This window comes from Amblyomma maculatum, chromosome 5, assembly GCF_055883805.1.
Source record: "Amblyomma maculatum isolate TAMU_Amacu chromosome 5, ASM5588380v1, whole genome shotgun sequence".
NCBI classification, from domain to species: Eukaryota; Metazoa; Arthropoda; class Arachnida; order Ixodida; family Ixodidae; genus Amblyomma; species Amblyomma maculatum.
The window spans coordinates 118723673-118737480 of NC_139348.1; the positions used below are offsets into that span (position 1 = coordinate 118723673).

At 45.8% G+C, this 13808-nt stretch overlaps 1 protein-coding gene across 3 annotated transcripts in view; it reads right to left on the reverse strand.

Annotated features, from left to right (window-relative positions):
* Window positions 1–2117: 2117 nt before the first annotated feature.
* LOC146189330 (uncharacterized) overlaps window positions 2118–13808 on the reverse strand; it is a 37585-nt gene continuing 25894 nt past the window's right edge. For all 3 annotated transcript variants that reach the window (XM_084604184.1, XM_084604182.1, XM_084604183.1), the window contains exons 10-16: window positions 13506–13611; window positions 11549–11743; window positions 10503–10671; window positions 8272–8387; window positions 6481–6648; window positions 4793–4885; window positions 2118–4237 (exon numbers count right to left, since the gene is read on the reverse strand). In XM_084604184.1, coding sequence (XP_084460310.1) covers window positions 4124–4237; window positions 4793–4885; window positions 6481–6648; window positions 8272–8387; window positions 10503–10671; window positions 11549–11743; window positions 13506–13611 — 961 coding nt within the window. In that variant the 3' untranslated portion in view covers window positions 2118–4123. The remainder of the gene's footprint in view (window positions 4238–4792; window positions 4886–6480; window positions 6649–8271; window positions 8388–10502; window positions 10672–11548; window positions 11744–13505; window positions 13612–13808) is intronic.

Here is a 13808-nt window from a genome sequence, read left to right on the forward strand (position 1 = left end):
GCCGCGAGCAAAATTCTATGAGATGAGGATACACACAGCTAAACTTTTAGTGGAAGTCATCTCTACAACAGGTGGCGCCAGGATGCAGTTTTGCTGCGCGCACGTGCATCCCACAAAATTTTGTCTCCGACCGTACACAGTGCTCTGTAACACATTCTACACCCTAAAGGAAAGTGCAGTGTCAGCCCAAATGTTAATGATACTACAGGAACATCAAGGCTGCTACAGAGCATTGCATAGATACTATAAAGGTGCAATAGAGTGCTCGTTCTGTATCACTTATGCCATGGCAGTGCTGAAGTTCATTATGCTAGTGCATAGCCACATCTTCCACATATTGAACAAAGCATTCCCGTTAACACAACCACTGTTCAATGTGCGTGTCATTAAGCGTTGAAGACGGATGAACACACAGCATAAAAAAAATCAACGAAACTGCAAGCGGTCTGAGTGAAAGCAAGAAAGTGGACCTCAAGGCCCATCCACAAATGCATCAGCATTTTTTAACTCACTTTTTTGACAATCAGTGACTAGTGTTTTTTTTTCTGCGTTACCAAAACAATGCACAGTTCCAACTTGGCACCTCTGCTTGGGACCCAACCGTTGCTAAAGTTAGTCATACCTGCTTGTCTTTTTAATAGATGCAGTATAAATAGCATAAATACTATGCCTACCTCCGAAGACACTTATCCAAGGCCACCGGTAATTGTCACAAGCTCCCTTCCAAGTAGCAAAGGCACTGCCTCCAACTGAGGAAGCAGGGCTTTCCCAGTCAAACACTTTGTACTAACTACTACTACTGGTCAGCAGCAGCTTCGTGCCAGCATCAGAAACACATTGCTTAAGTTCGAAAGGGCTGAGAGGCACTTTCAGGTCATGGAAAACAACAATGGTTAAAATGTTTAAGAATCATATGAATAAAATGTAGTCAACCAAGTACTTTTTGATAGGTACTCCAATAACTAATGAAAGCTGTAACTGTAGAGGCTGTACCATATCGAGCACTGCCTGACTAAGGTACATCTCCGGGCAACACGTAGAAGTGAAAGCAATAATGGCACCGCAGTTCAATGCCTCGCGACATGGATGGCAAGTGCTTGTGGAATACTCGAAACCTTTTTGTGGACCTTTGGCTATGATGCAGAACAGTGCGTGCAATAGGTCGCTCGCTCTACGTAATCAAAGCACAGAAAAGAAAAGCAAAGCACATCTCTTTTTTTGCTGCACAGTGAAGGGGAAAGCGGACAGCAACAGGTGGTAAAACAAGCATTTCACTTTCAACTGCGTAAAACACAGCGAAGCAGTGTGTTTTGTTGAGTTAGCCTTAACACGTGCTTCGCGCATGTGCCTTAAATAAGTAGGGACAGCAAATAGGGAAGTGCATCTTTACCTTCAATTCTACCACTATTAAATTATGCTTTTTTCTTTGGTGGCTTTCATTTAATCCTTTACCTTTTTATTTTGACAGCCCCATTCTTCATTTTTGGTGATTTCAACCCTCGCTGTCACACCCAGTGTTTTTCTACAAGCTATTTTTAAACAAACAATATTCGACCGCTCTCTACTGCCTCTGGGAAGCGACATTCCTCAAGATTTTAAAAGTAAAAGGCCACTTTGAGATAGTTTACTGCCCCCCATAACTGATATAAACAAGTTTACGTTGCACACCGATGGTTTGTTGGAACCAAAAACTAAACAGACACTCTTCTAGAACCCACAGGCAAGACTGCTTTCACCCTCGACACACCACCGAGAACACTGCTAAAAAAAATGAAAGGCATTAAGAACTTTTTGGTCTTCTTTCAAAGTTGATGGCACTTGTTAGAGGGTCCAGCTAGTTAGCTCACTAGCTAACCGCCCTTCTTGTAGGTATATAAAACTTCGGACTACGAGCTTATCAAGGAAGAAATAAAACACGCTATTAGGAAGCGTCACAACTCAGTGCTCCAAAATAAAAGTTCATCCGCGGACTGCATCACCACTGTGGTATGCGTGAGAACACAAGTCCAGAGTAAATAAACATAGCTCCAGAGATTAAGAAGCGAGGGGTAGGACACTGTGGCTAAGGCAATGTCAGCAAAGCAGAATATTGGGCAAGTTTGACTACTTACTGCTAGAAAAAAAAAATTAGCTCTATGGCAACAGAGACTGAAGAACTCTACAGCTCACCGGGCATAGTCGCTCAAAAGAAAGTTTCAAACAGAGCAAAAAGAAATCGCAATAGAATGCTATGTACACTGTACATACAGAGTGCTAAATAAACCCACACTGCCTTCACCACTGTACAAACTCCAAACAGATGACTTCAACAAAATGTGCAGAGTAGTTTTGTGACCTGCAGTAAGGACTTATAGTTACCTGAAAGAAAGGAAGATCTTTTTTTTTTGTTCAACCACTAGTGGAGTCATAACAATTGCCATCAACATGGAACTCATTGGAACAGAGATTCTTGTGTCAAGAAATGCACCAAGAGTCTTCACACCTCCAAGTACAACCCTGCTACCCTGACTGTTTAATGCAGAGTAGTTAGGAAATGAAACCAAACTTGCAACTAAAATTCCAAATGAAGCCTCATCAGTACAGCAGAACCACAGAGGCCCGCAAGGCATTTCATTCCTTAGAGTGATGAGGTAATCTAGAAAAAAAAAAAAGAGGGAATGGACCAATTATATTCAGCCTAAAACCACAACTTTTTTGACGACTCTTTTTTGGAAGTCTCTCAACATAAAAACCAATCATTGAAACAGCTCACTACTGACACTAATTGACGAAAGACTAAGGAAATTTGGGCACCTCTGGGATCCGTATTGTAAGTAAAATAGTAAAATGCAAACTGGTTAAAGGAGGGACTGCTGAAAGCAGGTTGTTTACTGTCACGAGTGAGCGATTGCTTTTCAAGTGGGGATGCAGCAACTCTGTATCTGCTAGTCAAGGCTAAGAACTATAGACTAAAACTTCTGTGCCGCAGCAAGTTTAAGATAAAATGCCTTTAAAAGAAAACTGTGCGTCATTCAACCGAAATACATGGCAGATTCAAACCTGTGGATCCAATACAGGTGCACGCTTAGCACACCGGTGTCAATATTACGAACAAATCTTTCGGGAATCTTTCCCACACCTTACTTTTATAAAAGAACATGAAAAATTAAATTACTGGTTAAAGAAGCAATGCATGAGAGATTTTGCATGCTTAAATGATAAAAGGCTTAACTAAATGAAGGAAAAGCTAAAGGTTTGGTGCAATGAAGGAACCCTCGTAAAGAAAGAGGAAATGCAAAAGAAAAAAAAAAAGGGGGGGGGGGGGGGGAGGGGCAAGTTCGGTGTATATAGTGCGTGCACTGGCTTGTGTTCTCATCCATACTCTCCGAAACAAGCTTTAAACACTTGCATATTTGTGAACCCACATGTGCACAGCGATGATGTCACAAGGTTCGGACGTCCCCGCACCCAGTCCACAAGCGAGGCACAAGACGGCTGGTACACCACGTTTGCGTGTCCCGTTGCTTGCCGTTTGTAGATGTTCACTGAACACACAACTCTGAGTGAGAAAGAGGAGGAAACGAATCGGGAAGAGAAAGAAGAAGATGGGCTGTTCGTGATAGATTCTTCCTCTCGAGAAGACAACTGAACACTCCGCGGACCTTGTGGCAAGAGGCGACGTTAATGCCCAATATGCAACGCTACACAAGCACAGAGAAAATGAAAATTGCCACATGCCTGTGGCAAGTAAAAACTCAGAATTAAAGAAGTATGATGCAGCACACGTCACTTTTTGCCCCCGGAGGAGTCGAGCAACCAGCCTCGCCAGACGGCGTTGAAAAGTCTGCCAGGACAAGACGGCACTGCCCGCACACAACACTTGACACCGGCACAAGCTGGCGGCTTGCTCCGAATCCTTTGCAGATGGCCACACACAATGTTCTCGGTGCGCATGTGAGAAAAAAAAAAAAAAAAGCACGTATAACTGCGTTCTCCGAGTGTGCAGCACGCTGCTGTGGTTCGCGAGTGGTCAAATGTTCTGCGGCCACCAAGGACACGGGGAACAACACTCAATGCCGCAAGCCGAAGGGTGGAAATGAAGAAGCCGAAACGGAAAGCCACAATGAGAGCGGGTGGCATTGCCTCATGCCGCTGGCTCTCCGTGGACCCGCAGCCGGTACAGGCATGTGTATTCCAGGTTGCCGTGGTTGCTGAGGATGGTCATCTCCACATAGTCGTAGATGGCTGGCTCTGGAGTCTGGGTGCAACACCGGAACGTGAAAAAAAAAAAGGAAAAAAAAAAAAAAAAGAGGAAGAGAAATTTAAAATCGCCGTGTCTATTGCAAGCTTTCTTGTGTTTCAGAAGGCTGTGCAAACACTGCTGATCCTGGACATACGAAACTCTAATGCAGTTAAATCTCGTGGATACTATTCTGTTTAACAAGTTTTTCGGCACAACACTTTCGTTCTCGACCGACGACCTATCAAGGCAATGCAGACCTATCAAGGCAATGCATTTTTGTACATCTAATATGATCGCACTTTCGCTGGGTTGGGTATTACTATCAGGAAAGTATATGAAAAACTCGTGTGGTTTCGCATTCCCTCCAAAAAGCAGCAAAAAAGCGGTGATGGTAGTTGCAGTAACTGTAACGGTAGTGGCCAATGTTTCAGTACCATTTGCTCGCACAATGAATGACTCCTTTCTTCCCACCTTGTCGTCGAGAATTAGCTTTTCAATTTTTTTTTACCAGGTCCCTCAGTTTCGCACTCTTGCAGCACTATTATTGCCTATGGGAACTTTCGAACCCACCTGGATGATGAAGTACTGCAGAGGTTCGCCATTTGCATCGTACGTGTAGCGCCCAAGCAGCTGACCCGAGGAGTCCGTCTCTGACTGCAAACCCTGGAGTGGTAGACCCAAAACACAGAAGCTAGTAAGGTGGAAAGTTTGGGCGAGTTGCATCTGATTCATGACATAATTAGTACCAAAAATGAAGACCAAGGCGGAAGAAAATAGCACTCGTGTTTTTCTCCCGCCTTGGCCCTCGTTTTTGTTGCTAACTACACTATGCGCACAAAACTTCACTTCTCCAAATGGCTTATCACTGAGAAAGAAAACACTTGTAAAGATCTGCCCCTTTAAGAAATGGTGCTGAAGCCACCAGCCCCTTCAGCACAGTAGTACGCAGCAACCTATTTGTTACAAGAAAAAATGTGTGACGACGCAAATAATACGCAGTACCAGAAACTGCTGCCGTATTTACAAGATTGTAAGTCGACCTCCTTTTAACGATTTCAAAATCTGAAGCTGACTTTCAATCGAAACCAAAGCATGACACTACCAATGAGAGCAAGATAAAATGTGTATCAGGGAGGCTACGGCGAATCTGTTTGCTCTACGGCTCTAAGTGTAACATTCGGTTACTGCACACTTCTCAGGAATGACCTGTTACTATTTCTTTAACTTTTACTGAGCGCACCACATCTAAGGGAGTGTAGATACTTTACGGAAGGGCCACTATTCCAATTGTAAACACACTCATTTTTTCACGTCAGTGATGTCAAGTCACGTGACACAGCAGCACTTCCAAGAAGTGCCGATGGAAGAGCCGACAGTTCACGTATTTGACTTGAAGTTGACGGCCGGCCACATGCATCGTCGTGAGCTCTAGTCCAAAAAGCATTCGGCGCTCCCTAAACTTCATTTTATCAAATGATAGACAAAACATGGGTAGCAGCGAACTTCGAGATTTGTAAACAAATTTTTCGCAGAGAATTATTTTTTTGTAAAGTTCATGATAAGGTGCGAAACTATATCCCCCTCTCTCAAAGCTGCGCCGCCTGCATCACGTGCGTGCACCCCCAGTGGCAGCAATGGAGCCTTACATCAAGGCGGTGCGCAGGAAGGAAGAGTTCATTCGAGACTCGCATTGCTCCCATTGGGAATTGGGAGCATAGCAAATTTTAGCAATGTTTTCTGCCGCCTTGTTGGAGTTGTCTGCTGGGAAAAACAAGAAACGAGGGAGGCGGTAGCCGCTGAACAGCCTAAGTGCAATCCGTAGAAAGCGCAAGCTCTGCCGCTGGCCACAGCGCTGAAGAAGTATCCGCTTTCAACACGCTTTGGCGCCGCCGCGATTTTTGTGGCCTTGCTGGGATGACACGCTACAGCACAACGCGAGTGGCCGGCAGTAGGTGAGAGGAGGATGCGTAACGCCATAGTGTACAACCCGTGCAACGGCAGTCCATTTTTATCGCGAGTTTTGTTCACTTTAAATAGAACTGAAAATAATGTTTTCCCCATACAAGCGCGAACTCCGCGAGTTTTCCACGAGTTTTTCCAGATTATCGAAATTCCCAAAAATCCAGAGAATTCGCGGTTTTCCCGGTTGGTAAACACCCTGTCAGACTACTGATATACAGTGCAGGGCTACATACAGCGAGACTGCGTACGGCTGAGCTAATAAGATGGCTTCGTAGAAGATGGGGACGGCCACCCACCCATATCTCGAAGTCACGGGGGGCACTGCTGGTGTCACCCAGGCTGGCCAGGGAGCGGGAGATGTGCTCCACGCTGACCGCAGTGATCCGGATCCGTTGGGACAGCTTGATCACCAGGTTGCCTTGGGAACCGCAGAAGGCCCAGCATTCCCCTGGGTGCATGCTCGGCTGCCAGGAGGTGGGAAAGAGGAGCAAGTGACATTTCCCACGTCGCAGCATAGGTTCACCAACTCGTTTGTTCCCTTTTCTCCATAATTCACTCCTATTTGCTCTTTCGCTCACCTCCAAATCACTCAATATAATTATCCATATAATTAACAATATAATATAATCATATATTGCATACTATAATTCACTGATATAATTAATTATAAATAGAATACAATGAGTATAATTTACTCAATATAATAAGTAGAAGCTGACAGTGAAAACGACTGGACCAATGCTCGGATGCTTGATACCCAATGGCAACCCAGATTCCCTCAGTTGGAAGCGAAATTGCGAGAGATTTTACAAGCACTCATCATCTTCGATATCGCTAGCGGTATGAATTCATTGGCGGCATAGAGATATTTATGTTCACAGCTAAGCAGTCATTTTTAGTCACCAGATTAGCAAATCGGTGCAAGGATAAGGTTTTGCGATAGTGCCTGCGGCATCACACTTGGGCTTATTGGTTACGCATCTATTAATCGTTTTCCTCTCAATGCTCTGGGAGACCACTTGAACTCTAAGAACGGAAGGAGCAAAAAATATTCTGACAATCAACTCTAAATGTTTGAAAATTTCATTTTACCAAGAGCTCTTTCCTTAGGAGGGTCTGCACGATGTGGTCATTCAACTCTAGCTGGGTTTTCCACACTACATGGCTACATAAGTGCATACAAGCCAAGGTCTGTGTCAAGCAACAAAGGAGACTTTGCAGGATAGTTTTGAGAACTTGTAATGCAAACGATCCAGTGTTAGCGGACTTGCATTTGCAAGGACAGAGACATCAGAGCGCAAAATATCGTGAGGGTTTAAGCCTGGCTTGAACTTAGCGATCGAGCGAACGCCACGAGTGGTGCAGTGATAGCCTCTTTAACACCACATTTTCAATCAGCAGTTTCTTCAAAAAAATTGTTTCAAGTTGGGTTTTGGGGAAAGGAGGTGCCTTATACTTTTGGGTAGCTATCATGGAATGGTGAACACCTACACCTAACCAGGTCATGATTATGTTTTAGCTTTTTCTTTTTTTTAATAACATTGTTTATTGCCTCAGGGCATAATGAAATATGTAAAGAAATTAAAGGGGAAGAGAAATGAAATACAGTATCTGTTAGACTTCAGAAAAGGGAGGAATGTGAGAGTGAAAGAGGTCCGTAGTGCAAGGCTACTGAATATTTCGGCCACCTGGGGGCCTTTAGTGCACTGACATAGCACAACACAGGGCTGTCTCTATAAGTTAGGTTTTAGGCAAAAGAAGGCAGCATACTTTTGGGTGGACACCACGGAATGGTAGACACCCACACTTAATTAGGTCAGGGTCACACTTGAAGGTCGAAAGGTGCCAAGGTGACCTTGGCTTTACATAGCATAGCGAAGCTTTCACTTTAAAGCGAGCAGATGTTCTGACCACTTGACCACTGCAGTACTGGCCTGATTATTGGTCAGCACATCTTATTAGATGTTTAACAGCACGTGAACCTTACGGTCTCAAGTGCACCGTCGCCAATGACTCAGTTTTGAGGAACGAGTGAAAAACAGCCTGCTACAAACAACCAAAAAACAAAGGCACGACGTTCCACTCACCCTAATGGCATCCACGGGAGAGCTGGTGGATGTCCAGACACGCACGCCAAGCATGTAGTACTTGCGGCTTCTGTAGCTGTATGTCTCCGTGCAACGGGTGTTGACCACAATCCCCCCTGCATGGTAGAGGTTTTGCTTGTGTGCACTCCAAACATACAAATAAAGGTGCACCGCAAGGAACGACGCCTGTTAGGCATTGTCACTACGTCAGCTACCCCTTCCAGAGGTTGGATGATGATGTGGAAGCCTAAAACCACCGACCAAAATGCTGCTGATTAGATGATTACTGCAAATGATGCAAGTATCGATGACTAGGTTTAGGGGCCAAACTTCTGTGCCAAGCCTGGTAGTCGCCATGTAACTTTGGGGCATATAGTCACTTAGGCCAACAAGTGGCCCGTGACCTCCATCAAGGTCACATGACCTGGTGGCCGTTATGTCACTTTGGGGCATGGTCACATAGGCCACCAAGCGACCTGTAACCTCTGTCAAGGTTGCGTGACCTAGTGGTTGCCATGTGACTTTGGGTCATAGTCACGTAGGCCACCAAGTGGCCCGTGACCACTGTCAAGTTGAGGCCACGCGAGATGACATCAGTGATGTGGAAGTAGAGGGCACTAGAGCGGTGATACGTGTAGAAATAGGAGCCCCGGGCTCCTGCCTAGGTTACAACACTGAACGAGATGGAGCAGGACGCACCCAGCTACAGTAACGCATCAGAACGCGACGAAGGCACGTCGGAATGAGGCCCTGAAAATGTGGCATGCTGAAGAGACCAATGAAGAAATGGCTTTAAGTTTGGAGAAATGCACGTGTTTAATCCAAGCTCTGCATGAGCGCAGCCATCCCTCCAGCGTTAACCAAAGTTGGACCACCAGCTAATATTTTGAAATCAATTGTGCACGGGCCAACATCCAAATTTCCATGCTAATTTTCCCTTCCTAACAGTAAATAAAAAAAAGATTTCATTCTTTAAAACAAGCTTCAAACTAAAATTTGGTGCGCTTTCACATCTGACCTTAGAGACTTTTCCTTGAGTTACAAGTTAAACCTTGTAACAAACTTAAATGTAACATAATCCTGGATGTAACTAGGTATTTCAGTTTTCGAACTTCATATTTGTAGAATGCCAGATATGTTTAGCTTCACCGCAATTAAAGGCATTCCTGTGAATGGTCTGCGATATGTTTTTTTCGAGGTGTCTTTTCATGCCTAGAGACAAATTTCGATGTTGTAAAATTACAATTTTATGAAGTAACCTGCTACCTGCTAATTTTACCGCATTCGTCATACAGAGGTTGAACCGTATTAGCAGACTTGTCTGCAGGAATTGGCATGCATACATTTTAAGACTAGCATCATATATAGTAGACCCTCATTGACTCGAACTTGCACAATCTGTTATGTCTAAAGATTTCTTGCGTTATGCCCTTATGCCCTGTTAACCTTGAAACTTTTTTTGCACGTACTGTGGATATCTTGAAATTTTCACTAGTTGGGCTGAAGGCGGAAGCTGCTACCAAGAGGTGATACGGGCTCCGAACGAGCACATAGTTCCTACTGAGTGTAGAACAGCCTATGCCTCTCGACTGCAATGTCCCACACCAAGCAACGTAAACCAAGTCAGCCATCGCCAAAGAATTCGGGATTCCTTTGTACACAGATGGTATTAACGCGAGAACCCTCACATGCTTACCACTACCGACCAAGAATGGTGTCCGATCTTATTTGTGCCGTCGCTCTGATTGGCTAAGCTGCTTTGTGAGGTTACAACCATGTGGCCTCAAGCGGTTTTTCAAACTAAGTCTGGTTTCAAACTAAAGCAGCTCCAACACGCGAGTCTCCCTTGACGGTTCTTTCCAGTTCTACAGCCAACAGAGAGCGTGATGAAGCCAATGACTGAACGGTGACTGACCATGACCTCTCGTAGTGCTCTCACTCCAAGAAAAACAAATACTGCAGAGGATTTAATTAAGGCCACTCGGGTTCGAATCCAGGTACTCGTGGCCTGAAATTGAAAATTGAAATTTTTTGCTTAATCGAAACTCCACTAATCTGAAACATTTTCCCAGTTTTTGAGAATTCTATTTCCAGTCAATGTGGCTTTGTTAAAACGGGGTTCAAAACTGTATTAGTACTACAGTGAACCGTTACTGCATACCAGCCACACTGTACAAGCTCCCCTTCAACATCTGTGAGCAATTTCGGAAGAGGAAAGGGGAAACCCTCACCTGCACTCTCCAGGGCATAGTCAGGCAGGCCAGTCTTGTCGGCGTCATATTTGGCCAGCATTTCCTTCACGACACGGGTCACGTCATCCATGGAAGGCGTGCCGGCATGAGTTGCTGGTGCCACGATGGCCGGAGCCCGTTTCACCACTGCGATGGCTTCCTCCACTTTCTGCAAGATGTGTAGCAAGCAGGGGGAGGTTGGTGAAACACCTCAGAGTCTCATGCATCTACGGACAAGTTTCTGGCAGCTGCAGTGACACACAAGACAACTTCGGCCCGTCAGATACAATATTCACTAGGGATTGTATTTTTTCACATACCTCAAAACATTCTGTACATAAAATGTTGATATGTAGTGTGACTATATGTGCTACCTGTGTGAAAGAAACACGGGTGTTTTAGACTTTTCTTAGTTGCGAACTTTTTATGATAACTTTTTCATAGGTTCTTGAACAAACACCGATTGGGACTAGTATCACTACAAAGAGGATTTCAGTCTCTAAAACTTAAGTTTTTTTTTTTTTCTTTCCTTGTTTTCTACATTCTCATTTACTCCTCCTTGCTCCGCAGCCCTAGGGGGGGGGAGGCCTGTGGGGGGGATGTGCGAAAGAAGTGTCGTGGCCGGCAGAAACTGGAAACAAGAGGAGACGCTATGGCGCCAATTGGCTGGCAGCTCGTGCCTCTCTGCTCTGCACCGCTCTCTCTACTTGCACATTCAAGAGTTCACCCCGGCTGCCCAGAGTGCGGTTCTTCACGGGCTCCCACCAGATGCCAGACACACACTCGCTCTCCGGTTCCCCGCTCTCCCTTCACATTCCTTTCACTTCGGAAATAAAAAAGTCAGCTTTGAACCTCTACTATGTGCGGACGTAATTTTTTCTGACTCAGACCAGCACCGTGCTCGCTACAGTACCAATATTGGGCTGATGGCTTGTGCAGCATGGGTAACCACTCGGTCACCACGGCGGTGGTGCTGAACCACAGAACTAAGGAATGCACCGTAAACAATTCCAGTTGCTGAATCCCCTAGTGCTGCTCTCGCTTACCTTGTCAGCCTGCATTGCAGCCCATTGCACCTGCTGGTTGAGAGCGCTGACTGCTGCCTGAACGCTGTCCCTGTGCTCGCCAAGGCGGGCATCCACACTGGCATCAAAGACTGCCTCTCGCCGGTCCATCTCCTCCATCAGCCAACGATGCAGCATACTCCGCGGTGCCGTTGCTGACGATGAGTCGTTCATAACCTGCGCAGCGGGCATCCGTGGAATGCAATACAGCACGACACCGTAATATGGCACTACACTTGTTTGGCAGTGCACCCTACGACAGAATGAAATTGCTTGAGTTCATAGAATGGTGAAGGTGATTAAGGCAGTGATCATGCGACAGCTGGTGACACATGCTCCACAACACCTAACCATTCAGGATCGTACCTTTGACTGCAAGTAAAGCTTCGATATACCGTATATACTTGTGCAAGGGCCGCACTTTTTTCTGTGGTTCTGACGAGGTGTAGCCCTTACGTGGCACAGACATTTTTTTTTGTTAAAACTCCACAGCGCAGCCCCGATTACACGTCAGTTTTTTTTAACTTAGCTACATGCATTTTTACGACGGATCAGCGCAGGCGCGGCAGATTCTTCGAATACATAACGCGCAGTATGGTTGATACACATGTCATGTGCCCGCCTGCAATCTGTCCTACTACCACCCACAATAAAACAGGCTGCCAGCGCTGCGTTACGTTACTGGAAAACGTCACGTGGTCCTAAGGTCCGGCACTGTGACGGCTTGGCCAGCGGTCTGGAGTGGCGCTTGACATGAGACTCACAGCCGCTGTCGGTGCGGGCAGCCTTCTCTTGGGAGGCATTTCCTTCATGTCGCACTTAAAGTCTTGCGGAAATCAACTGTACATTCATTTTACTGTTTGGCGCACATTAATAACAAGGTTACACCTTGCAGCACAAATATGCTATGACTCAGACATGTTACGAAGGCAACACACGTTAATCCTAGCGCCGCTGGGTAAAGGGCACGTTTGTATGATGCATCCTCATCGATGCCCAAGCTCAGCGGGCGGCGCGTCACCACAAGGAAGCGTGCCGCTCATGTTTCCTTCCACAGTGAGGTGCACACAACATGCCTGCACCCAATTCGAGCTTTTGCACAGCCTAAGGTTTTGCCATTTCTGGCGCAAACGCAAAACGAGTGTGTTCGGGGTTCCAGGCAGAGCATGGCATGCGGGTTGACGCATTCATGTTTGCAACGATTTTTTACATGGCAAAAATTATGCGTGCATGAAAGTTTTTTTGGCTGACATTTTCTTTTTTCGAATTACCAGCTGCCAGCCCAGTAAGGGGTGTGGTACGAGTATGCACAGTAGTCTATGCACTTCTACAGTGTTCCCAATACCATTCCTTTCACTCCTTAATCTGACATCGATCCCCGAGAAGAAAGCTGGGAAAAAGAACCAAAGCAGACAGCTGAACCACAAAAGTGCGTCACTGACGCCAAAACCACCACTTCACTCGAGCCATGAAAAAGATTGGTTTGGTTTGTGGGGTTTAACGTCCCAAAGCGCTTCAGGCTACGAGAGACGCCGTAGTGTAGAGCACCAGAAATTTTGACCACCTGGTCCTTCAAACATGCACTGACATCACACAGAACATGGGCGCCTTGCTTTCAAAAAGCAGCCGTCGAGGCCGGGATTTGATCCCACATCCGATCCCACAAGACGTTTCTGTATCATTTTTATGTATCGTTCATATTTTTATGTCCTGTTTCCGTATTTTTCTGTAATTTTTTTTGCCGCCTGTCTGACTGAGCCGGTTGAGGAGATTTTTCTTCAGGGCTTCTAATAGTACACTGTTGGCGTGATATTTGCTCCTTTCCAGTTTTTTCTTTTTCCTTACCGTAAAAAGTGGCGGAAATAAATTTGCATTCTACTCTCCACCTGAACACTCTGCAGTGGTGCATTTCCCTGCCAACTGCAGGGGAGTAGCTCACCTCGAGGACCTTGGCGACGACCTTGGTGTCCAGGCCGGCAAGCAATGCAGCCGTGTCCCGGCAGCAGTCCTTCAGGTTGCTCACCCGCAGCAGAAGCTGCTCCACCCTGCACAAGCGACGGGGTTGGCCGGAGCGAGACAAGCGGGAATTGCCGAAAGTGAAATTACACCCATTACGGTATTCAACAGGACCATAAATAGGTGGCCGTTCGTATTGAATAAAACGGAAGTCTTCCGTATTGGCTTCACATAGAGGAGGCTTAACAAGCATCAGGTTAAACCAGACTGCTACTTGAAAAATGCA